Below are 26,481 nucleotides of genomic sequence, written 5' to 3' on the forward strand. Positions count from 1 at the left end.
TCAAGAAAGGGTAGAGTCCACTGGCAAAAGTGGTGCCCTTGCCTCCCAATGGTAAAGGTTGCACCAAGACAACTAAATTACTAGCTGGAGTTGGGGCAGATCACCGTCGCAGACAAGGTCTTAAACTGGCTGCTGATGGAGCAGGGGCCCATAATTGAGTTGGGAGGGAGAGGAGCTGCCCTGTACACCTGCATAATTGGAACTCACAGCTGCACCAGGAGAGAAGCTGGAAGGCCCAGCACGATTGTCTCACTTCCCTGTGAGTTAATATCTGCCTCTCCAAATACACAGAGTCTTCTGCCCCAGTCTCCATGAATTAATATGGTGTGCCCTCACTGATAGGGATTGTATATTGCACATGGTGGGAGAGTTGCAGATCGATTACCGGTGGGTAAAGAGTGTGTGTGCACATACATTGGCAGAAGGTAGCTCTAGGTAGTATCGGAATACAGCTTGGCTGTTTCTACACTACAGAGATCTTTCCAAAGATGATCTTCCAGAAGATTTTCTTTTGAAAGAGCATGTCCACACACACACAAGCGGATCGAAAGAGCAGTCTGCTCTTTGAAAAGAGAGCATCCACACAGCCCCATTCCTTCGAAAGAATGGGCCAGGGATCAAAAAATCTGGCACCATGAGGACTGCTCTTTTGAGCAAAGGGCTCCCAGAGTAGCTACACATACTTTTTTTTTCCTGAAAGAATCTTTCAGAAAAAGGTGCCCTTCCTCATTTGGGAGAGGAGGAGGGCCCCCAGAAGAAGTGCTGTGTTCTTTCAAAAGAAATTTGAAAGAGCCCATTTTATGTGTGGATGCTCCACTTGCCTTTTTGGAAGAGGGCCTGATTTTTCCTCAAGGACTTGCAAGTGGAGATGCAGCCTTTGTGGTTCTGGTAGGGATGGTAGCCAGGAAGAAAGATGTAAGGTAAGAGCAAGTATTATCTGATGTCTGAAAGACTGAAGGAAAACAAGTCAATAGTGAAGCATATACATAAACATAAGCAGCTTCTGCATCAAAAGGGATACCCTAGTGAGAATTTAGACAATTTGCCAATGGCACAATGTGATAATGAGGAAACAAAGCAGGAACTGTAGCTGAGCGATCTATTAGCGGTAGAGTTCATTGTCAGTTTCAAAAAGTATGGCTCAAAATGCAAGTTCCTTAGATTCCTACAATGTGGTTGAGAAAATGGGGTGGAGTGATTTAAATCAAGGTGATTTAAATTACCAGAAGAAAAAATCCTTGATTTGTAAATCAAGTTACCAAAAAAAGCTGAGAGAGAGTGCTTAGTAGTAGTAGTAATAGTAGTAAGCCTGTTCCATTCCTACATCTTGGAGAATAGGCCGTGACCATTTGTCATTGTTCCCTGTCCTGGGCAATTCTTTCCAGTTCTGACCAGGTGTCTCTCATCTTTTTAGTGTCTGCCTAGGTCTCTACTCTGGGTATTCCTTGGGTATCTTCTTTTCCTTTTCCCTGGTGGGTTCCAACTTAAAGCTTGTTTTATGATGATGGTGGTTGGTTTTCTGAGGGTATGTCCAGTCCATCACCATCTTCTCTTCCTGATTTCTTCTTCAGCAGGAAACTGGTGAGTCAGTTGCCACAGGTCTTGGTTGTTGATGGTGTATTGCCAGTGGATCTGGAAGAATTTACAGAGGCAGTTATTGATAAACATTTGGGGTTTTTTAACAGTAATTTTTGTTATTCTCCAAGTTTCTGTTCCATGCAGTAGTACTGTTTTGACATTGGAGTTGAATAACCTGATCTTAGTCTGAGTTCTGATCTGCTTAGAATTCCAGATGGTTTTCATGAGAAGAAAAGTTGTTCTTGTTTTCACAGTTCTCGCTCATATCAGCCTTCCTCTTTATTTATGATGATTCCCAGGTATATGGAGATCTCAACTCTTTCCAATACCCGTCTGCCAAGTATGACTAGCTGTGCGCTATTGATGTTGATTTTCAAGATCTTACTTTTTCCCTTGTGCTGCATTCAGAGTGCACTTAATTTTGGTGTCAGGCCCATTGAACTCCCTGGCACTTCTGTTTTTTGAGAAAACAAGTTGCCTTGAAATAGCTGATTTATGCTCAAGTAAAACAAAATAGTCTACTTATGGAATCATTATTATGGTCCATTGCTGTGATGTTCCACAATAAGGGACGTGTTATGTAATATAAAATTTAAAAATGGCACTCAGTGGCAACTGGCAAACTCTAGACTGCTCTTACTGCTGCCTTCTGTATTGCATGCCTGTGTGATAGACTCCGAACCTAGTTAACTAATTAAACAAGCCATAAAGATTAGCTAAGCTGAACCTTTTTTTATTAGCAACACCCAACACAGCAAACAGCTTTGGAATTTACTTAAGTCATATGTATACTAAAAGACACAGAGTATATTGAAGAATTGTGCATTATTTAAGGTACTAACCAGTTGATGCACTCAGCCCTATCCACATCTTTATCCACATCATTTTCCCCCAATAAGCAGTTTTTCTTACGATGTTTCATTTTTGCAACTAGGCCCTGTGTCTTGCACCACTTACGCTTCACACATTTTTTTTTTTTTTAACCCAGTATTTCTTCACAATATTGAAGATGGGGTCTTTTATGCCTAGAAACCATGATTGTTTTTCTGTGCTCTGTGTGCGCTCAACAATGTCTTCCCTTTTTCTTTCCAACCCACTCCACTGTTCCATTCTGAGCTGCCTCCAGTCTTTCCTATATATTTTCTTTGTCTTTAAGATGGTGTCCTAACTAATTCTGTTGCCGTGCTTTGCCAAGGACAACCAGCACATAAGCAGAGAACAAAAACAATCCTATCCAGCCCGTGTCTTTCTTTGTTAGCTTTTTAGTCTGCTGAGAAACAGAATTCAGAGCCCAGAACTTTCAAGAAGCAAGAGCTAGTAGTTATGGCTACATTACAGCAATCTTTCGAAAGAAGTGCTTCTGGAAGATCTCTTCCAAAAGAACTTATTTGGAAAGAGTGCATCCACACACACAAACACATATAAAAAAAGTGATCCACTCTTTTTTTTGAAAGAGAGCGTCCACACAGCCCCCACTCTTTCGGAAGAACGGGCCAGGGACTGAAAAATCAGGCACCATGAGGCCTGCTCTTCCAGGAAAAAGGGCCTGCGGAACATCTACGCACATTTTCTTTTGAAAGAAGCTTTCTGAAGAAGACACGCTTCCTGAAACAGGAGTGGAAGAGCGCTTTTGAAAGGAGCGCAGCGTTCTTTCGATTTAATGTCGGAAGAATGTTTTTTGTGTGTGGATGCTCCATTGGATATTTTGAAAGAGCCCCTTCTTTCAGAAACTAATTTGAAAGAACTTGCTAGTATAGACATGGCCTATAAATGCAGGTGTAGCATGTTTGTGATGAAATTTACTTGCATCTTATTTTTTAAATGAGAAATTTAATATTCTATTGAAAAAGTAAAAAATTAGATTTAAATAAAAAATCTGTTCTGTTTGTTTAAAAATCATTGGGTTTTGCCTACCCTGTGAGACAGGGCGGGACAGCAGTACAAAATGCTGTGTTTAAGGAAAAGAAGAAACTAAGAAAGGAGGGCTTCTCATAAGTTGAGTAGTTTCAAGGTTGTGTATACGAAAAGCTGTGGGAAACTAAACACCGCTATAGTGGATAGTAAGAGGTAAATTCATCCTTTAGGTTTTCCTTTTCTTTTTTCAAAACAAAGTTATCAGTAACTACACACACTACTCCATTATGTGTGGTGGTTTGCAAGTTCATTATTGCATGAGAAGTTTGTACCTCATATTATACGGTCCCCCATTAAATAGCAAACATAAGTATGCAGAACTCTACAGGTTCCAGTTATTGTTTTTCTTTTCCTGTGCCTTTTAAAACTTTTCTACCTATGACTACATCTACACTTAACTAAATAAATCTATGCTTCTATAGCAGTTCAGTGTGTACAGGGATTCTACAACAAGGAGGGTTTTTCATATTGTTGTAGTCAATCCACCTCCCTAAAAAGCTGTATCTATAGTGACAGAAGAATTTTCCCATTGACGTTGGGATTAAGGAGTTAACTGTTTTACTCAGGGGTGTGAATTTTTCACACTGGTGAGAAGTAGTTGGGTCAGCTTAACTTTTTAGTTTAGATCTGGCCTTAGACACTGTGCACTGTGTATATTTTATCCAATATGTTTTGTGTGGGAGAGTGTCTTCTTTTCATAGTTAGAAAGCTAAGTTCCTCACCAGAAAGTTCGTCACCTTGAGAGAAAGTGGGAACAGATATGAACACTTCCATTTCTCTTCCAAATGAAAGTATTATTCCAAGTATCTTCTTTCCACTCCTGTTACTTAATTGTGCTTCTAGGAACTAGTTCTCTGCAGATAGAAAAGCTTGTGTTTGGCCAACTTGAAATGTTATAGCAAGAATGTCTGTATTATGTTTTTGTTGAGAGATTTTTTTTCTGTGACTTCATTTTCTTTTGATACTCTGTGCCACTTTATTGTGCTCTCTTCTGCACTAGTCAGACCTAAAATACTAAAAACAAAAACCTTGTTGCATTCTTGTTAGAGAAGTGAGTGATAAAGTGGTATAGCCCTTACTTTTTCTTAAGTCTGAAAAGCTGTAATGCCTTGTTGACGTGAGAATGATCTGGTGCTCATAGTTTATTGGAAGGTCTTGTGGGCAATCACTTCCAGTTATACTTACTATAATAGCTTTTTGGTGTGTCTCAAAGCATGGAGCCCAGCAATTAATAACCAAAATAATTTAAGGGTATGGTAATGCATAGCTCACATAAAAGGCGGCATATATGGATTACTAACCTTAATTTGTAGGAGTAGAGCTTCAGAAAGAATATTTTAGTCCTTTCTTGCTGAATATCTGAATCTTGTCAAAAGGAATCCAGTAACTTTTTTAAATTTTCTGACTCACTTCCCTTGCAATCAGAACATGCTTACAGTAATTCTTTAATTGGCTAGAGAACATCTGGGGCTCTGATGCCAAGGAACAGGATATATCCTATCAAAAGCACCACTGAGCCTTTCAGCAAGGCCCAGCTTTTAATAGTTGATTGCAGAAATGGTGAGCAGTGTTGGTTTAGAATTGTGTGATTATTTCCATGATACAGAAATGCAGTACAGCTGACATTATACTCAAAATTTGAAACTAATTTTCTTTTGTAACATTTCTTTAGTTATGAAAACAAAAAGGCAGTCCAGCAGCACTTTAAAGACTCATCTAATAAATTATTTTGTTAGTCTTTAAAGTGCCACTGGACTGCTTTTTTGTTTTGACAGTATATAGACTAGCATGGCTACCTCTCTGTTACTATTTCTTTTGTTAGACATCCATGGATTTTAAAATAAATGTAGATGTGGGATGTTCATGATCAAATCTATTGGAAACTGCCTCTTATATCAGAAAGTGCTATTGAGCAGCAACATGTTTCTGTCCAGCATCTGATGAAGTGAGTCTGTGCTCATGAAAGCTCATGCTCAAAACTTTTGTTAGTCTAGAAGGTGCCACAGGACCCTTTGTTGCTGTTACAGATCCAGACTAACACGGCTACCCCTCCGATACATGTTTCTGTAGGCATCATTGTCATTTCCTATGTGCCAAAATCACAGGGTTTTTTTTTTTTTTAAATAAATCCCTTATAGTTATGCCATATAGACGGGATATAATTTTTTTTTCTTTTGAGCAGTTCAATCTCCAGAAAACTATTTGCACTGTGATTTGGTCACACATCTGTCTTTTAAAGCTTTTGGGTACAGTTGAAATTGGGGCTGGCTGGCTGGTATTTCTTAGGTTTTAATTAAAAACATAAAGCTATACAATACGATTTTAAGTATTTTCTTCCTTTTTCAATTATGAGAATATTGTGGTTCAGTAGGCCTTAATGCTAGAGCCACCATAAATTACACTTAGTTATCTTTTCTCTCAGTATAAAGATAACATTGCAACAAAGGTGTGTTCGTAAAGTAACCTACCTTTTAACATTTGCACAGTAAAAGTGTTCTAGAGAGTGTCACACTGTGACCTTATCTCTAATTTGTTTTCCTATTCTTTCTTAAGGCAGATAGCATGCTGGACGTTACTGTTACATTTATAATTGAGATTTAAAATTAGATCTTGGTTCTCTTGTGTTGTGCAAGATAAGATCTCTCTCAAGCTAGTTGCGTGCTATATTGCAACAGCGTAGTGTTCTGCTATTGCAGTATAAATGCTGACATTGAGTAAAGGCGTTCAGAAATAAATATTAAAGAGTGGAGACTGATTATTTTTATAGAAATAAGTTGTTTCAGTATAAAATACTCAGCTACAATAAAGTTGGTTCTTGATTCATCACTCCTTACTCAATTTAGTCAGTGAATAGATTATGTGGGTATTATTGATAAGTGGCTATCTTGTTTGTTCCATGTGCATTTTAATACTTGAGAGATGGAGCCTGGAGAATGAAAAATGTGTCATTTTAGTAGTATTGTACTATGAATTGTTTGGGTTGAAATGACAAAGCAAATCTAAACTTCCTTGTTTGTACCACTGTTGATAAGCAAAAAAATATTATTATGGATGCAAAACAAATCTGTACAATAATCCCCAAGGTACGAAATTATCGGAAGTCAGGGGCTTGGGCGGTGGGTTAGGGTGGGGGGGTTAAGCCAGGGGTGTGTTAGGGCTGCATGAGGGGGGCAGGGACGTGGAGTTGAGCTGGGTCTGCAGGAGTTGGAGCCCGGGGTGCATGGCAGCGTCTGGAGCCTGGGGGCACGGTAGTACTCGGGGGAAGAGCTGACTGCTGCCAACTCAGTTTCCCTTTGACAGGTGGATGTCCTTCCCCCCGCCCATCAGCGGCTGCCTGGGGCTGGAGCTTCCAGGGTGCCCCTCCAAGCGCGCTAATGAGAGATATGCACACATGCATGTATCTTGAGGATTTACTGTGAATGTATGAATCGGGGGTCAGCCGCATAAGAGCTGGGTCACGTACTTGGATTTGCATACTCTGAGACCTTACTGTACTCTCACAAGCTGCAGGCTTTCCAAAATACTGTTCTATAGATAAACTACAGTTTGGTGGTTTTTAAACAAATGGAGAAATGACACATGACTGAGAGGCTAGAAATGTATTGAAGGCTCCATAAACAATGTAATTCTGATTTTCTACCTAGGTGCCTACTCTAGGGAAGAGCCACATTAAGGCAAACGCATCATTTCTGATGTGAAAATATTCACTTTTTTTCTAATAAAGGACTATTTGCACAACTTACTGAGCGGCATAAAAGGCTGGCTCAAAGTTTATCTAATACATATAAATATACCTTTTGGGTGAAATGTCGGGATGCAATGTTTTAGTCCCTTCCCCTTTCAGGCAAAATGGGGTGAGGGGAATGTTGACAATGGAGCTCGGCCTACCTTCCAGTCTGTGGGGCTGTACATGATAGATGATGTGTTGTGTAGATTTTCTTTCCCCTATGTAAGTTTGTGGCCAATAGTGGAAGTGTGGATGAAGTTTCTTTCTATGGCATTTTGGTTTAATGGGGCTATGGCTAAGTAGAAGAGGAAGTAACTACATTTTGCGGCAGCTTTTTCATGTAGCTTCAAAGGTGCTGCCACTGGTGGTATTTTAGATCGGTTTAACAGCTGCCAGGCTGATCAGTGGCTAAGATGTTTCTGGGGTTTTGAATTGTGCTTTCTGATTTTGAGTGTGAAGCATTTTCTGAGTTTTTTTTCCTCATAAAATAGAGGAGGGTATTTAAAAATGATAAAAAAAAAAAAAAAATGTCAAAAATGGTTCTGCATCTGGGATTTGTCTTGCCAGAGTGGGTGGTGAAGAGTTTGCCTATGGGTCAGGGTGCAGCTCCAAATATTTACCTGTTTTAGTCTTCCTAGCTTGCAGGAGTAAATTGACATCAGTAGAGATGATCCTTTGTTTTCCTTCACACCAATAAATTAATACAGACTAATATTATATGTGCATTGCAGACAAATGTAATTTGTACTTACTTGGAGCTGATGAGTTACGTGATACCATAGCTGGGGTGATGGGTACCTCTTAAAATGATGGCAGATGCCATTTTTTTCTTCTGCAGTTGACTTTAACCTATAGCATATAGATAAGACCACATCAGAACAGAGGCAAGTTCTAGTTCCTGCAGTGTACATAACTCCATCTATAAATTTAATGTTGCATGTCAGCTGATTAATAAACACACATTAAGGCTGTCTATCCTGCACAGTTAATGTTGGTAACTAGCATGTGGTTCTGGGCATCCAGATTATTCCAGGGCTGTTTGAGTGCATTCACGCAGCCAATCCCTGCCCACTATATGCTTACTGTATCTGGGGGCATACCCCTTGGTTTCTGGTGCTGAGAAACATCCCAAGTCTGCCCCCCGGTCAGTTTTTTCTGTTGAGGAAAAGAATTATAGGAAGGATATTTGGAGGACTGTTGCCACAAGAGTGATTTTTTTGCTTCCATCCTTTCTGCAAAGGTGTGGCTTAAAGTAGAGCCTGGACTCTAACCTGGGGGCAAGCAAACTTTTTTAGGTTGGACCCCACTTTTTTGTCCCTGCAAATAACAGGGCCCCCAGCCTGTCTAATGTAATCCATACTGACATTTCGCTTATGTTCATATGGGAGGGGGGAAAAGTCTTTTGGCATGTGTAAGAAAATAAGTCTGTAGAATGTAAAAAAATTCATTAATTGATATATAAATGTGAATACACTTACATACATACAAACAGGAACATTTCAACATTGTTAATGAGATGGATGAGCCTGAGAACCAGCAGCTCATCATGCTGCATGCCCTTACGAAATGTCATGCCCCTCTGAGGGCCCCTGCTACTTTGTGCACCCCTTCTCTAACCCATGCTGTCTGCAAAGTAAATCGCTTCCAAACCTAGGTCAGAGGTAATTTTCCTTCCCTCTGTGTCAGGTATGTCAAGCTCAAAGCCTACTGAGGGCCGCACAAAACAAAAACTGATCACTTTCAGGGCCCCCAAAGCAAATGTCCTTCTACTGGACAGTCGTAATTATTTATTATACATCAGCTATGTCTACACTATCCCAAAACTTCGAAATGGCTGTGCAAATGGCCATTTCAAAGTTTACTAATGAAGCTCTGAAATACATATTCAGCATCTCATTAGCATGCCAGCAGCTGCAGCACTTCCAAATTGCTGTGGCTCGCCGCCGCACGGCTTGCCCAGACAGGGGTCCTTTTAGAAAGGACCCCACCAACTTCAAGATCCCCTTATTCCTATCAGCAGATAGGAATAAGGGGATTTCGGAGTTGCTGGGGTCCTTTTGAAAAGTAGCCCCGTGTGGGTGAGCTACAGCAATTTCAAAATGCCATGGCTGCCGGCATGCTAATGAGGCACTGAATATGTATTTCAAGCCCTCATTAGTAAACATCGAAAAGGCCTTTGCAATGACTATTTCGAAGTTTTGGGATAGTGTAGACACAGCCATCATATTTTAAGTATATGTTAGGTGCTGAAGGAAGAGGTGGTGGGGAAACAGTATCAATAAGAGAATGAAACTGGCAGAATATGTTGGTGGACAGATAAAATGGAACAGAGTCAGTAGGCAGCTGGGGAAAATACACTACTGGCGTGGAGACACATTTGTTCAGATGGAGTGGTTGGAGAGGGTCGGGGAAGATAGAGTATCTTGTAGGATCGGGGCAACAGGCTAGAGTTGGGGTGAGGTGGTGGTGGAAGGCAGAGGATGACATGTGGATGCAGGTTTGAGCTAGAATGTGCAATGAGAGAAAAGATCATTCTACAGTAATTGGGTAGCAGAGCTGTGGGAGGATGGAGCTGGGGAAAGAGAAAGTGAGAAGGGCTGGTGGGAAATGGAGTGAGTTTATGGTGAGGTGGGTGGTAAGGAGCAGTGGTGGATTAGGCATTGAGACAACCTGTTATGGTCCCAGCCAATTTGGAGTCCCCATAAAAATAAGGTAGCCCTGTGCCCAACCTGCTCTGCCTGCTTGGCACTCCTGCTCGAGAGTGGGCCATGGCCTCATGCCCTGACCCCATCTCCCTGGCAGGAGTAAAAAGTGGGGGGGAGGGGGGCAGCATGTACATTGGCCCAGGGCCCTGCCACCTGTTAATCTGTCTCTGATGTGGGGGAAGGTGGAGAATGGGTGGAGGAGGGCAGTAGTGGGGGACGTTGTGGGGAAGGGGCTGAATGGCTCTCTGCTTTACTGAAGAGGCTGTTGCTGTAAGTGTCCCAGAGGCAGCTGCTTGTGCTCCAGGCCGTGCTGCAGCAGAGGCTGGTGTTGAGCAGGAAGATGTGGGTGAGCGTGCACAGGTGCCAGAAGTGGGCTTACAGCACCAGCAAGTTGTTGAACAAGCCCAGGATGCTGTTGGTGGTGATGAGCAGTGCCAGGAGCTTGTAGGTGCTGAGGCTCAAGAGGGGCTGCCCTGGACTAGGTGCCACTGCTATTCCCAAAGTACATGGCTCCAGGGGTGACTGCTTGCAGCTCCTCATGCCCAGCAGCAGCTCCCATTTGGCTCCTCAGCACACTGCAGCACACACCAATGGGAGCAAGGGGCAGAGGAGCTGCTGCCACTCCCAGCTGGTAACTTGTGGCTCTTGTAACTTAGGCAGGCAGGCAAAGGATGGGGCAGCCAGGCTCCCCTGCTGCACGACCAGGGCTGGTGTGTGGGCCACACTTACATACTGAATTAACGTGTAGTTGCAGGCTGCAAAAAAATTCGATCGGGCCCCATGTGGATGTTTGACATGCTTGCTCTATGTGGACAGCATGGAGGAGGTGGGGCATTAAGGATAAAACCTGGGTAAGAGTCCAGGTTAACTGCACAGTGTGTATATATACAACTGTTCAGTGTAACAAACTCTTTTATTGTACATTTCCTTAAAAAGCTGTCGTATTTCTTAAATCCAAATATCCCACTTATCATTCATAACTCTGGGTTTATCTGTATGTGTCTAAGCAGTTTAGAGAGACAGGCAAATATTCAAGCTAAGGCTAGCTTAAAATGCAATAAATAAATAAAAATAGATATATTTTTATCTTGCATATTGTTTTTGAGCATTTAAGTCTTGTGTTTTTTTTCATGTTCTTTTTTTAAACCAGCTGGGGCTAGAATTTTACTACCCTAGCCCCTTGCACATACCCCAAAAAATAAATGGTCACATTTCTTACATGATTCCAAGATCTTGAGCTTTAAGATAAATATCCTGATATAGCTGGTTCCCCTGGGCAGCAGGGTGTCCTAGTGGTATTGTCCTAGGGTTTATGAGAGCCTGGGGTGTAGGACTTCTGGCCACTTGTAAAAGTCTTTCCTTCAGTTTGGGGCGTGGCCCCGAAAATCCACTTCCCCCTCTTCAGAGGGGTTTTCCTTCAGGTTCTCCCCCTTAACAACTGGGAGAGGCTTGTGGCTGACCCAGCAGACCGCTTTGACTCAGGTGCTGTGGATGGCAGAACCAGCTCCTGCCTCTTTGCTGGTCAGCCCTGAACTGAGCTAGGCTCCTTCCTTTTATTCCCCCCCTCCACCCCCCCAGATCTGGCATTGGCTGCAGGTGAACTGGGGCAGGGCTAATTGGGGAAAAAAGGCCTTGTTTAGCCACTGCACTGCCAGGCTCTCCTCTCACTGGCTCACCCATACCTTCCCCAACTGCATTCCACTCCTCTGGAGAAAAAATCTGCATTCGCCTGGGCCTTCCCTGCACATGCTGAATCCAGAAGGAAAAGGATTGAATGGAGAGGTATTGCCTCATGATTTGTGCGTTTGTCTCTCTTTCATTGTGTGTTGGCAGTGAAGAGGAGCAAGGTCAGTGATGAGGGTTAAGTGTCTGCCCAGGAGGTAATATCAGAGCAAATCCACTGCCCATTTCACAGCTAGCATCTCCTCCTTGATTCTTGAGTAGGCCTTCTCTCTTGGAAATAGCTTCCTACTCATATAAGTCCAGGAGCTGGTGTTTGTCTTTTTGACGATGGAGGAGCATGCCGCTGGAGGGCTTGGAATTGTCCCACTAGGGAGCATACAGTGCCTTTCTCCAACACGTACCCCAGGTAGGTGGTCTCATCACTTCCAAGGTGCCATTTTGCAGGGTTCGCTGTCAGGCCGACTTCCTTAAGGGACTGCATCGTGGCTGCCACGTGTTCAATTGCGGCTATAGATCATTACTTTGTCTAAATACATGCCTCTATACAGTCTATGGGGACATAGAATATGATCCATTAGTTGCTGGAATGTGGCAGGGGCTCCATGCAACCCGAAGGGCATGGTTTAGAACTAGAAGAGTCCAAAGGGGGTGGAGGAAGGCATCTTCTCCTTCAACGTGCATATAAGGGGCATTTGCCAGTCGTCCTTTGTCAAGTCCAGCGTGGTAATGTACTCTGCCGCCTCAAGCTGATCCAGCAACTCATCCACTCAGGGCACTGGGTACATGTCAAATTTGGACATGGCATTCACCTTCCAGAAGTTGATGGAAAATCGAGTGCTCCCAATAGACCTTGGGGCTAAGACTAAGGCTCTTCCACTCACTGAAGGACTCATCAGTTACCCTCAATGCCAGCATCAACTGGAGTTCCAGTTTCATCATGTCTTTCAAGTTTTGGGGAAGGGCCAGGGGTTCTCCTGGACCTTAACCCCCTGTTCCTTCTGGATATGAGGGATGGCCAGGTGAGTTCACCCTGGTTTTGCTGAGAAGATAGAGGAGAATTTGGTGACAAACTGCTGGGCCTGAAGCCTCTGTTTTGAGGTTGGACCCAGTCTGGATCTCTCCTGGGTTTGATGCATCCTCTAACTGGGGTGCCAGTTGCACATCTGGTGGGTGGGTAGCAACTCTTCCTGGGCTTTCCAGGGTTTTAAGAGATTCACGTGGTAAATCTGTCACCATTTGCGCTTGTCAAGGTGATGCACCTTCTAGTTTACTGGGCCCACTAGCCAAACCACCTCATAAGGTCCCTGCAAGAGGGCAAGGAATCTGGTATCTGTACCGGGCAGCAATAGTACCTGATCCCCTGTATGGAACTCATGGAGTCTTTGTCATTTGTTAAAAGTTACCTCTTGGGCCTTCTGGGACTGGAGGAGGTTCTCCTGTGTAAATGTACCTAGTATTTCAATCCTCTCTCAGAGGCTAAGCATATAGTACAGTATGTTACTAGTTTGAGAGGGTTGTTCCTCCCTCATCTCCCAAACGAAGTCCAAAATACCATGCAGCTGCCTCCCATACAAGAGTTCAAAAGGTGAAAACCCTGTGGAGGTCTGTGGGACCTCCCAGACTATGGACGTGAGGGTTAGGAGGAGCTGGTCCCAGTGGCATACGTCTGTCAGGACAAATGTGCAGAGCATAGCCTTCTGCGTATGGTTGAATCATAGAACACTAGAACTGGAAGAGACCTTGAGAGCGCTCTACCAGCCCATATATGTGGGGGTGGCAGGCAGACGTCCATAGCGTCTTAATTTTTAATACCCAGCAGAGTTGCTGCATGGTTTGAGACACAAAATTTGTCCCCTGATCTGTTAGGTCGGAGTTCCTCAGGAAGTCCTGAGCAAAGATGTTCATGAGCTCAGTCTTCACTCTCTTAGCACTCATGGAGCATAGCACCATGGCTTCAGGGTACCAAGTTGTGTAGTCAACAATGATGAGGATGAAGTAGTACCCAACTGCACTCTTCTCCAGCAGGCCAGCTATGTCCACTCCAATCTGCTCAAAGGGTATTCCCATAAGCAGGAGAGGAATTAGCCAGGCTTTCTCCACTGGCCGAGGAACTGTGAGCTGGTACTCTAGGCAGGAGGCATAAAAGACTGCCACCTTCCTGTGGATCCAGGCCAAAAGAAGTGGGCCAGGATCCGAGCCAGTGTCTTCCCTGCCCTGGTGCCCCGCAGTGGGGATGGCACAGGCTAGTTGCATGACCTCCTTCCAATATGGTTGCGGTATTAGGAGCTGGTAGTGCACTTCTTCCATTTGTGGGTCCTTATCTACTCAGTATAAGTGGTCTCCTTGGATTTCAAAATGAGGGAACTGTCCCACTTGATGGGGACCCATGGTCTCCCCATTTACTACAGCCACCTGGTCACAGACTTGGCTCAGGGTCTCATCAGCATGTTGCTCTCCCACAAGTCCAAAGGTCTCGTCAGGACTGCCAATTTGGGTAATAGGTCTGGCTCCCTCTTGGGTTAGCTGGGGGCCAGGCCTGCCTGGGTTTGTGCTAGGCCCTGGGAAGTCCCCTCCTGTGGATCCGCCACTTTTTTTCCTGCACCAGCAAGAGTTGTGGTTTCGACTTGACCTGCTCTGAAAGGATGGGGTTGCCATTTCCTAGCCAAAGGTTTCCCAAGTCCCACTAGCAGTTTCTGCCCTGTATTACTGGGTAGGTGAGGGTTGCAGCTAGGCTGACCATCAACTGCTCTTCATGCCTTCCTACTTGTAAGGTCACCTGGGTGCAGAGCTAGGCCTTCATGTCTCCCTGGACACACTGCAACTGATGGTGCCCTGAGGAAAGCCAGGGTTAGGCACAAGTGTTCATTGAACCAGGGTCTGAGTGCAACCAGAGTCAATCAGCCCAAATGTCTCTGTTCTGTTGACTCACAGTGGGATGGTCAACTTGGCCGTGTCTGAGAGTTGTGTGCACATTTGTGGGATCCAGAGCTTGCAAAGTTACGCTCCATGTATAGGCAGTCCGTGGACCAATGCCCAAAGCTCCCACATGTAAATCAGGCATCCTGCCCCGGTGTGGAATCTGGGGGGGTGGGGAGTCTCCTTGGGGTGCCTGGGAGAATGGGCATGGACAAGCTTCTCTGAGGCTGGGATCATGTCTGGGGGCACCTGGTCTCCAGAAGTGGGAGCTGGTGAGCTGGTCTGAGAGTTGATATGGGGGGACCCCTGAACTCTCAAGCCCTTTGTATCCTGGGGAGGGGCAGTGGGCACTGGGGTCCCCCCCCCGGCCTTGTGACCCTGGCTACATTCAGCCATCTGTGTCAGGGTACCCCTGGCCATTTTGGGTGTTGTCCCTGGGGACTGGGCCACTAGATAGTTCTCCATCAGTTGGACAGTTGTAGTTAAGCTATCATGGTGGTTGTGCATTACCCATTCCCTTCCCCCAGAGAGTAGAGTCTGGGTGATTTGTATAAGCCAGGATCGGATCAGCCACCTGCACTTCCGTCTTTGTCTGTGGCTTCAGCCACCTCCAGCAGGTGTCCGTAGCTTGTGGGTGACGAGGCAGGGTTGGGCTCCTGGGGGGGTACTGCACCCCTTGGAAGCAGTGTCAAAACGTCTCTTCTGAAATGTCCAGGGCATCTAGGATTGGTGCTTTGACCTGGACACAGTCCTGAGCGGAAACAGGGCTGAGTGCACAGTATACAGTCTAGGCAACCCCTGTCAGGTATGGGGCCAGGATTACTGTTCTCAAGGCCTATTGGGCTACTGTGGCCCCCTGCTCAAATGTCTCCAGGAATGCCACAGGTCCCATCTTAGCAACATTGATAGGCACGTGTGCTGGTGGCTCAGCTGGGGAAGTCGCCTGCTGCATCAGCTGTTGTTGTTGGGTTGCTGTTTTCCCAATTAGCTGTTGCTAATACCCACATATCCTGCTGTTTGTTGCCACTGTAGCTGCTGCTGGTTGGCATTTTGCTCCACAATCCGCTTCAGTGCTGGGCTCATGCTCACTTGGTCTATGGCTGTCAGGGTACTAAGACCCTTCAGGAAGTCAGGGGCACTACCCACATTCTCCACCACGTGTAGCTGGGTCCTCAGAGGGATTTTTCCTTCTGATTCTCCCCCTTGATGCCTGGCTTGTGTCTTCCTGCGGCCGACCCAGCAGACGGCTCTGGCTCGGGTCCTGCAGACCGCAGGACCGGGTCCTGCCTCTTCACTGATCAACTCCTTTTATTCTCCCTCCCGGTCTGGCATTGGCTGCAGGTGAACCAGGGTGGAAATAAGTGGGCAAAAAGGCCTTGTTTAGATCCTGCACTGCCAGGCTGTCTTTTCACTTGCTCACACCTGGATATATTAAAACTTGTAATAAAATCAAAGGTGTTTGCAACATTGTGCTGACATCCAAGAAGAAAACTGACTGCTTTACTGAGAGAGAGAGAGAGAGAGAGAGCTGCTTGGAGCAAGGACTGCCTCATCTCATCTGTGAGGCACCTAGGACGTCATGAGCATTACCAGAAACATATGCTGAGGCTGCAAAATTGGGGGGCCACCCAGGCTATCATCTGAACACTTTCTGGCCCTTGAAGTTGTGCCAACTCAGGGAGGAAGCAGAGCATCATGTGAATGGACCCGCTCAACCACTGAGGTGGTGAAGGACAACCGGCCAGAGCAGTGAGTTGGGCAAGATCCGTGGGACAGAGGCCACTGTGTACAGACTCATTCTTCCATGTGCACCAGTGTGCCCTTTCCACTTTAAGTAGCAGTCTGCAGCCCCAGTGTTTAACTCCAAGCTATTTGAGGAAGAGTGAGGAGATAATGCAAATATATATCTGTCTCAGTCAGCTCTTCACCCACCCCCTTTTTTGCAGGCCCCTCACTACTTGGATTTCACATTTCTTTTCTCTTCTATCCCTTTTTTCTCCGTGCACAGTGGTTTCTTCATGAGCTTGAACCATGTCTCAGAATTGCTAACAATTTAACAGCTGATTGTTGTAGGACAAATATCCAGCTGATGTGTTTACCTCCCTCTCAAATATCCATTTTTAGTGTATATGCAAGTGTTGAAATATTTCCAGTTTGCAGCACCAAAATGATGCAAAAACCTTTACCATGAATTTAGACCCCTTTTAGCGTTAAACTTTGGGAGGGCTTTGCCATTAGACTGTGCATCAGTGCAGCTCTTTTCTTCTTCCTCTTCTGTTTGTCACTGCTCCAGATTGCCCTCCCCCTTGTCCCTCAACAGGTATATAATCATAGTGCTGTGTTAGGAGGAGCAGCAGTGGCATGGAAATGCCTGTTTTTTCAAGTGCCGTGCCAACTCAGTGGCTTGAGCACCACAGGTTAACTGGGCTGGATGGGACATGGCAGGCTATGTTAATAACCAACTGCAGGATCTCAGAAAAGTTGAGGATGTTTATTCTGTCCAAATAATGAATAAGCTAAATCAATACCTATGTGCCGTACTGTGCTTCAAAATAATATGGTCAAACAGAGTTAAGTCAACTGGGGAGTGTTTTTCCATTGTTTATTCTAAATATAAACCTTGTCCCACTATTGTTTTTGTTGTGTTTTTAACCATTAGAACCAGGATCTGAACCACTGTAAGGCAATTAGCATCTCTTAAAACAGAACTGGTATTCACAGACAGAACTGTCAGTAGCCATGAATCACGGGGCTTCATGAGCATTTTTATAGACTTTTAAAAGAAAAACCTCAGGCAGTTCATTGTCTACCCCGCCCAACTCAACAACAAACAACATAAAAGGAATAATATATAAGAAAACTGAAAACCAATTTGGGTAGGTACATAAGATTTATCCTACTACTATAGAATTAAAGAAAAGAACGTTCTTTCCAATACTGCCCATTCCCATATATGTTTTCTGTTAACCTGCGTCATCTAATAGGTACTCAGTCCTTGCAATTTCCTCCAAACTTACCCAAAATAACAGGAGTCTCAGATCGCTACTCTTCTTTCAGTAGCTCACCCTCTAATGTGAAGAGACAAACTCCCGTTTACTCTGGTTTGGGTCAAATGCCATCCACTATCAAGCACTGCATGCTAGTAGTTTGCCCCCAGTCTGGAGCTTCATCCCAAATTTAACCGAAACTCTGGCAACTCTAGATTGCCCTCCCCAGAAAGCCCAAAGGCTACAGATACAGTGGCTGCTCAGGTCCAATTTAAAATAAAGGTTACCACCTTTCTTCTGACCCACGAATTAACAAGTACATTTGTTTACTTTGTATTCTAGGTGTGGTAAGACTTCCTTGAATTCACAGTGGTTTTCTAATGATACCTTGTTTAAACTTTTTTACATTGCATTGCACTGATAAATGGTGGATTTTGCTATAACATCCAGATCAAACACGTAGTTTAATGTTTTTTCCTCTATGAAATTGGGGTTCTTGTTCAGGTAGAATCATTGTATATGAGTACTAAAATAATCTCCTTTCAAAGTTGGTACTCGGTAGAGTTTGGCTTTGGTCTAGGGAGATACAGTATAACAACATCAGTAGCTTGCACAGATCTGCATTTTAGTTCTACTGTTTAGATTGCAATAATATGAAGGGGCACCAGGTGCATTCCAGTTATTGAGAAGACTAATACCTGTGCTATTTTTATGGAACCTGTGCATAACTTACATTCCTGCTCATCACTTAAAAAAAGGAGGGGCAGGGCAGCAAATGAACTTTGTCCATGGGCCCAGTCTTGTCACCATTAAACTGGAGTATCTGAGGCTGTGCCAGAAAAGAACGTTTGGTTCATTAAGGTGGAACACCTTCAGTAGTGCAAAGGAGAAGATTCCACACCATTCCTACTAACAATATCTAACCTTTCCTTAACTATTTACTGGTATGGAAGGCCAAAACTAATTTGTCAGAATCTTCAGAAAGTCACATGTAGGAGATAGGATGAGAAACTCAGACATAAAAATATCTCATCACCTGTCATATATAGCAACTTCTAGCATTTAAAGATCTGGGGCAGGTCTTCTGTGTGAAAGAAATGTTTCATCCTGTCCTCCCATATATGTATGAACAGGCAAATCAAAGTGATTGGTCTCTCCACTGCATCGTAACAGATTTGATATACATCTATGTACAGTAGACCCCCGAGATGTGCGCTTGAGTTGTGCACATGATGTGTCCACATGACTCTGAGTAGCGGGGAGCTGGTGCCTGTCGCCAGCTCTCCACCACTTAGAGGAGCAGGGAAATGGACTAGGGTTGGTGCGCTGACCAGTTTCCCAGCTTCTGTCAGGGGTGGCAGCCGAGATGCCACCCCAGCCAGGAGTAGAGAAACTGCTCGTCGGGGGTAGCAGCCTGACTCTTGCTCTTGGCTGCTAGCCGCTCACATGTGACAGAAAACTGACCAGTACTGCGGCTGCGCTGGTCAGTTTCCTGGCTCCCCTGAGTTGCGCAAAATTTGACTTACATGGGGGTTGCACATGAACGCAACCCCTTCATAAGTTGGGGGGTCTACTGTAATTTGTAAATAAGGTGGTGTTACTGAACTGCTGACTCTTCTGCTTTCCTTTTCAGAATCAAGGCTATTGAAAGCCCGAACAAAGATGATGACACACAGTGGCTGACCTACTGGGTTGTGTATGGCATCTTCAGCATAGCAGAATTCTTCTCTGATATCTTTCTCTCCTGGTTCCCTTTCTACTACATGCTGAAGGTTTGTTGCTTTGCCCTTTTTTCCGTAAAATAGCAATGTCAGTGTATCTAATGTAAAGTCTATTAAAGAAGTAGATGGTAATAAGAGTCCCCAGGATGGGTTTGTAGTCTAAATGTTAACTGATTAGCATATAGGTTGTCATTTTAACACAATGAGAGTGAACTGCAACCGTGACAGTTTTTTGAGGTAGGGGGAGAGGAGGCCTGCAGCAGTGGCTGGAGCCCAGGCTCTTTAAATTGCCACCCAAGCACTTGTCCACCTGGCTCTGAAGGCTGTGAGGCCCAAGCGCAGTGATACAGGTGGCACTGAAGACTGGCTACCCCAGCCCTGCTACTTCTGTCTGAAGTGCTGCCCTCCCACACTCCTTGTCCCAGCGGCTCCCAAAAGCTTTTGGCTTCCTGAGGAGGGAGATTGAGAATGGGAAGAGTTGCAGTGAAGAGGTGAACAGCATGTGTAGTATAGGGAAGTTGATTCTCTAGGCAAAATTGAGCTAGGCTCAGAGGAGGGGAGTGTGTCCCCCTTGCCAAGAAGGGACTCAAGGCATTTGCCTGCGCTTTAAGGGGTTAGCAGAAGTAACTTTGAAGACCACAATAAATACTGTGAATCCAGGAAGGATTAGGATGAGAGGGTGAAGGCAAAGATTTGGATTAATGGCACAGCCATAAGGAGTACAGCTATAAAGTCTTGTGGCTGATACCAAGCTGGGAGGAGTTGCAGATCTTGTGGAGGATAGGGTTATAATCTGAAGTAAATAGGATGAAATTCAACAAGGAGAAATACAAAGTACTACACTTAGCAAAGAACAGTGTTTCACACCTTTTTTTAAAAAGGGGGAAATGACTTTCCAGGAAGGAATACTGCAGTAAGGGATATAGGTGTCATAGTGTAACACTGCTGCAACACACACACACGCACAAACAAAAGAACAGATATTGTTCTGGGATATGTTAACTGGAGTATTGTAAGCAAGACATGAAAAGTAATTCTTCCAGTGTACTCTGTGCTAATTAGGCCTCAGATTACTGTGTCCAGTTCTGAGTGCCATATTTCAGGAAAGATGTGGACAAATTGGAGAAGGTCCAGAGAAGAGCAACAAAAATGATTAAAGGTCTAGAAAGCATGGTCTGTGAGGGAATACTGAAAGAACTGGATTTAGTTTAGTCTGGAAAGGAGAAGACCAAGCGGGGACAATCTAGTTTTCAAGTACCTGAAAGGTTGTTACAAAGAGGCAGGGAAATATTCTCCTTATCCTCTAAGGATAGAACAAGAAGCAATGGACTTACATTGTAAGGGAGGTTTAGATTGGACAATATGGAAAACTTCCTAACTGGCAGGATGGTTAACCACTGAAATAAACTGTCTGAAGAGGTTGTGGAATCTCCACCATTAGACATTTTAAGTGTATGTCAGGCAAACACCTGTCATGGATGGTCTAGATGGTGCTTGGTCCATCCATGAGTTCAGGGGACTTGAACTCGATGGTTTCCCAAGGTTCCTTCCACTTCTATGATATGTGACCTTGGCAAGTCACTGAATCTGTGGCAGAGATAAAGACAGAGCCCAGATCTCCTGAATCTCATCCTTCCTCTCTTGATAGCCAATATTAATTTTGTTTTTTCTCTACAGTGTGGCTTTCTGCTGTGGTGCATGGCTCCAAGTCCTTCCAATGGAGCAGAATTTCTCTACCACCGAATTATCCGCCCTTTCTTCTTGAAGCATGAGGCTCAACTGGATAATGTGGTGAAGGATCTGAAAGACAAGGCTGCAGAGACTGCGGATGTCATCACTAAAGAAGGTGAGTCCAAGAATGCAAACTTACCTTAAAGACTGTGAATTTAATTTGACAATTTCAGGACTGATGCCTTTAAAACCATATTTTGTTGATAAAAGATGCTGGTTTTGCCAATATCTGTTGGGATGTGTATTGGCTTTGTTCCTGTGGGGAAGTTCCCTTCAGAACAAAGTAAAGGGGAGAGAGGATTGTAAAGGGGTTCAGTGTAGCGCATATCACTTCTTTAGTGTATCTGTGCTAAACAACAAACCCTTGAAGGACAGTGCTTGGATGAAATGGTCCACTTACTTTGCTTGTCCCTCCAACAGGGTAGCACATCCATAAAGTAGTGTTATTAGTGAGAGATCTATTGAGCATGTCACACAAGGCAATTCGTACAACTATGGGTAGTCCAGTGAATTCTGGGTCACCTGAGGTACTTAAGAGTTTGGGACTGTGGGAAAAAAAACTGTCAAATGTTTTGTCTAGCAAGTTTGCTAATATTGCTTGGAATTCATCCCATGAGGTGAAACATTACTACTCACTAAGTGCCTGCATTTTTCCTCTCCCAGAAACCAAAATGTCTCAGTCCAACTTCCTTTGATTTTTAAAATTAAAACAGTGATGTACATCTCAGAAGAAAAGTGAAATCTCCATGGTGACTCCTCGATGTACAGTTGCTAAAGCTAAATAGCCTGCTGAAATAGTATAGGGGAGAGAAGGCTGGAGACGGTTCAGTCCTTAGTTAGCTCCCAAGGAAACCAGGCAGAAAATTGGTACTGTGCATACCTCATGTAAAATATGGATAGAAGGCTATGTAGCTGAACTTGCAGGAGTGTCAGATTCTAATGTTTTAAGGAGTTGTCTGAAATCTTGAAACGCTTTCAAACTGAAATAGCTTTGGTTTTTTTCCTTATTGTTCTCTAATCCATCATTTGTTTCACCTGCACGTAAATGTCTCCTCCTCTCTGATTGTTACTGAGACAAACACCTCCCGCTTGGTGGACAAAGTTTAAAGCACAGTAACATTTTTCTTAACTATTCTTGTTCTGGGTTATGTTTACACATAGCCTTATTTCAAAATAAGCTATTCTACAAGAGCTTATTTCTAAATAACACTGCTACCCACAATGCATTTTGACATAGCCCTCAGATATTTTGAAATACAGCTTCTTCACATAATAGAACCTGTTCCGAAATACAGCCATTGGACACAGTGGCTTATTTTGAAATAGACTCTATTGCCTGTCTATGCAGCCCCTATTTTGAAAAAGGCACTAATCCTTGTGGAATAAGCCAATGGCTATTTTGGAATAATTTTGGAATAGTGGTTGTGTTCTGTGGATGCTATCAACGTTATTTTGTGTAGATGTATACCTAATTATTGCCCGTGTTTTCTACTTCTGTCTTTTTTGAGTTCCTCTCCCTTTTTTTCTTCTGTCCCACCTTAAACACTGGCAGACACCAGTATTTGCATATACCTGTGAACTTATACAGCCCACTTCCTCTGATAGGCTGCTTCATGCTCTGGGCATGTTAGTGAAACTTTCAAAATACACCCATACTTCCAGGAACTAGACATGGTTTAGCCTGTATTAAATAGTGCTCTTTTCTTATGTTGGACTGTGATCTTCACTGCGGTACCCAGCCATGTATGGTTAGTTTGCTGTATTATCACAGACTCTGTTTCTACAGAACTTGACAAGCCTGGATGGTTCCTATTGTCAATTTTATTTGCCTTTTTTACAATACTGGACTTTCCTCAACATTTGGAGGTAAACTGTAGATTTTTGTACCTCAACTGCAATCAGTAGTGATTATATAAAATGCTTATCTGTAGCAGGATAAAAATTTATCATTTTTTTTTCCCTCTCCCTTCTTCCAGCCAAGAAAGCCACCGTGAACTTACTGGGGGATGAAAAGAAGGGAATGTAAACTGTTTAAAGAGATGAAGAAAGATTCCCCTCCACCTCCTTTATACAGCTTCATGTTACTGGGGACTGTGGTATAATAATTTTAATAATGTTGCCTTGGAAACATTTTTGATATATTAAAGGAACGTGTTGTAAGTGTGCTTTCTTTGATGTTGTCTGTATAGAAAGTAAGCACTTCCATTTAAATGCAGTGCAATGGGCATCATCTAAAGCTCACTGAAAACTTATCTTATTCATCTCAATTCAGGGGAAAGACCTTTCAGTAGCGTCTCGTCCTGCCATGAACACAAATTTAAATAAAATTATATCTGTATCCCACAAACTCTGCACTTTACAGTTTTTCTTTGTGCATGCATTCTCTCTATTTAACATCTGACTGGTTCTTCCTGTAATGTATCATTTATGGTTGCAGCAGTAATACCTTCTACTTGAGTTGTCATGCATATATGTTTGCATCTACAGGAAACCATTAATTAGAGGGAAGTGGCTTAATAAATGTTTCCCGGCCCTCTGCCCCAGTGAAGCCGGCTGCACTATGCATCTGGTCATGAAGATTCTATATTGTTGCATGTACCACTTGTAAACTGCCGTATTCAGTACAAAGTTTGTGTGTGTTCAATATTAAATGGGTAGTTCTTAGAAAAGAGCACAGTCCTGCAAATGATCAGGCTTGTACTGGTGGGAAGTTATTTGCTAGAAATGAATACAATGAATTGTCAGTGTACTAATTGACTAAATCATAATCCCTGCTGTGTTTGTTAAATGTAATTGGCATGTGAAAAGATTCAGGAATGGAGTGCCTTACAAATAAAGTTACGCTTAAAAAAAGCTGAAAGCACCTGTAAATGAAAGTCAGATCAACTGCAGTGATTGCTAGAAATATCTGACAGCATTGGTTACAATTTATACTAATCAAGGGGTTTACCGCTTCTATTGTTTGTTCCCAACCCTTTCCTCCATGAGCACTTTCTACATATGCAAAACTTATTGTCTGCTCTGGCTCCATAAGGAGGATGTGGGTCTTCCCTCTATTACTCACTAAATAAGACCTCGTGAAGGCTGTGGGCACCCAAAAACCTCTTATTAGTGAAGTACAATATCAAGGTTACTTAACTGGCTAGAAGCAGAGCAATACAAATGTGATGAAGCCTTAAAAATAATTCTGCAAGTCCAAACACTCTGGTCCTCTACAATCTATGCTGGCACCTATTATTAGCATTGCTATTTGAATTTTAAGGTGTACTCTGACAGTACACAACAAAATGCTGTAGTTTTATGTCATATTATCTTCCTTGGCAATATGCCCAGTGATGTTTCCCTAGAGCTTGCTGGCTTTGCAGCATTTTTAAAATCTAAATTACAAATTTTCCATATTTATAACTGAATCAGTTCATGTAATTCAAGGAAGATGCACCCAAATTAATGTAGTAAAACTGTGGCTTCTAGTTTTCCACAAAAACACTTTGAACTCTCCAAATTGAGAATGACCCAACAAGGGGTAATCCATCAAGGATCTCTCAGCAGATGAAACAATTCAAAAATATAATACAGATGCTTCTGAAATCTGTTTGTTTTTTTAAATCAAAGTTAGACTAATGAAGTATCACTTACCCTGTCAGTCCATTTCCTACCCCTTCTCCACCCCCACCCCCCACTCCCCCACGTTGCTAGGGAGAAATGCTGAGAGATTTAGGTATATTTCCCCCCAACAGGCCAGGTTTGTGTGTGAAATGGGGAAACTGAAATAGCAGTTTACAGACAAGTCCCTATTGTGTGTGTATAGCAGGCAGAACTCCCCCTTGCTTTGTGGACCACTTTTTTCTGCAGGCTGGACTCCCTCAGAACAACAGATAAAGAAAACTGCAAATGCAGCAATCCCAGAGGCAGAGAGCCTCCTTAACTGTGACCAACACTTAAATAACTGTTGGGTTCTGTCTTAGCATTCCCTGCCCTCTTGAATTTGTAATGGGAAGGGCAGTTGGAACTTCTGGTTCAAACTGAGTTTCTTGGCCTACTTCTAGGGATGCCTCAGAGCAAAAGTTCCCAGTAGGAGAGCTCAGTGTGTTGGTGGTTGATACTTAACTATTCAAAGTGCTACAATCTTCTTTCAAATCTTCCAGTGCAGAAAGGCGCTTCTTACTTGAGCTGTAAGGGCCATGGGGGACAAAGGAGAGGTACAGTGTGACTGCAGGTCAGCTAAAGTTGGAGGGATAGGGGTTACTATTGTTTCCCACAAACTATTTTAGCTGATGAGGAAATGGAAAGAGTCAAATCAGCTAATCCCTGGCACTAAGCGTTGGATAGCTGTAACATTGCAAGCAGCATGGGTGCTGCTAGTTAGCCAAAGTGTCAACTTACCTTGAACAGGAATGGCAGTTTAATAGTAACATATAAAAAACTAAAGCAGTCTCTACGGCTTCACTTGAACTGCAAAGTAAAGGCAGCCCATAGAAAAGCTTTAGTATCCTGAGTGTTAAAGTTCACTGGAAATCTACTAAAATGGATTTAGTGGAATTTTGGGAGCCAAAAGTTATTTTAACTTGTATGCATTTTAAATCAGCTCTGCACAGGCCTGTCGGCTTGTGTTAGTAACATTACCACAAGCTTCCTTTTAAGAAGGCTGTTAACATTTGAGAATTTTTAGGTTGAACAGCAGCAATACCCATGCAGTCTTAGGAGAAGTTTACTATTTTTCTTACATAAGTACAGACCCAAATAGTTGAATGTTACATGTTTTGTGCTTACAATGAGACCCATTTGATCAGCCTGTAGTTAAGGCTATGTTTTAGAGCAACACGTTCATTAAGTGTGTTTTTAAATGATTTTGTCCAACTTCAAATCAGGTTGAACTAGGTGGCTTTGTTGTGGGTATTACTGCTAATAAAAGTTGCTATGTGGGGAAGATCACTGTACAATAACTTAACATTCTCTTAAAATTGCTTTTGGGTTTGATATATTGAATCTTAAGGTCACTGGGCAGATGCTTCAAAAGGTATGCAAATTGAGAGGACCTGTTCACTCTTGAAGCCTTAAAAGGGGAGGGAAGGATTCCTGCAGCAAAAATAACTCCTGTGGGCACTGGCCAGTCAGTTCGGCACCATGCTATAAGTTTTCTTACAATGGCTGTTTGAAAAATTAGTATACTGTAGTCAGTTTGTCTATGCTGAAGATGTAATGTACTGAGCAGAAAGCTATGAATAAAGAGCACTGTCTTACAGTACTGAAATAATGCTTTTCAATGTTTGTCCTCGAATATATACAGAAAACTAGGGGGTTAAAAAGACAAGGTGTCTTTATAGAATACATGCTGCTTTTCATCCTTACACGCATTTTAGCAGAAGTACCTAATAATTCATCAGTGAAACTCTTAATTTGTGTACCTATGTGCTAGAGGCTGTTACAGCTCTAAATGGCTAGTAGTGGACATCTATCTGATAGGTCAGGGTAGTCAGTAGGCAGACCGGAGGCAAATCTACATGACTAGCTGCTTATGA

At 43.3% G+C, this 26,481-nt stretch overlaps 1 protein-coding gene across 2 annotated transcripts in view; it reads left to right on the forward strand.

The window, feature by feature from the left end:
• REEP5 (receptor accessory protein 5) overlaps window positions 1-26,207 on the forward strand; it is a 38,355-nt gene extending 12,148 nt beyond the window's left edge. For both annotated transcript variants that reach the window (XM_074995221.1, XM_074995222.1), the window contains exons 3-5: window positions 19,144-19,282; window positions 20,909-21,077; window positions 22,939-26,207. In XM_074995221.1, the coding sequence (XP_074851322.1) occupies window positions 19,144-19,282; window positions 20,909-21,077; window positions 22,939-22,988 (358 nt within the window). In that variant the 3' untranslated portion in view covers window positions 22,989-26,207. The remainder of the gene's footprint in view (window positions 1-19,143; window positions 19,283-20,908; window positions 21,078-22,938) is intronic.
• The last annotated feature ends 274 nt before the right edge of the window (window positions 26,208-26,481 follow it).

The sequence above is a fragment of the Carettochelys insculpta genome, chromosome 5 (genome assembly GCF_033958435.1).
Source record: "Carettochelys insculpta isolate YL-2023 chromosome 5, ASM3395843v1, whole genome shotgun sequence".
Taxonomy (NCBI): Eukaryota; Metazoa; Chordata; order Testudines; family Carettochelyidae; genus Carettochelys; species Carettochelys insculpta.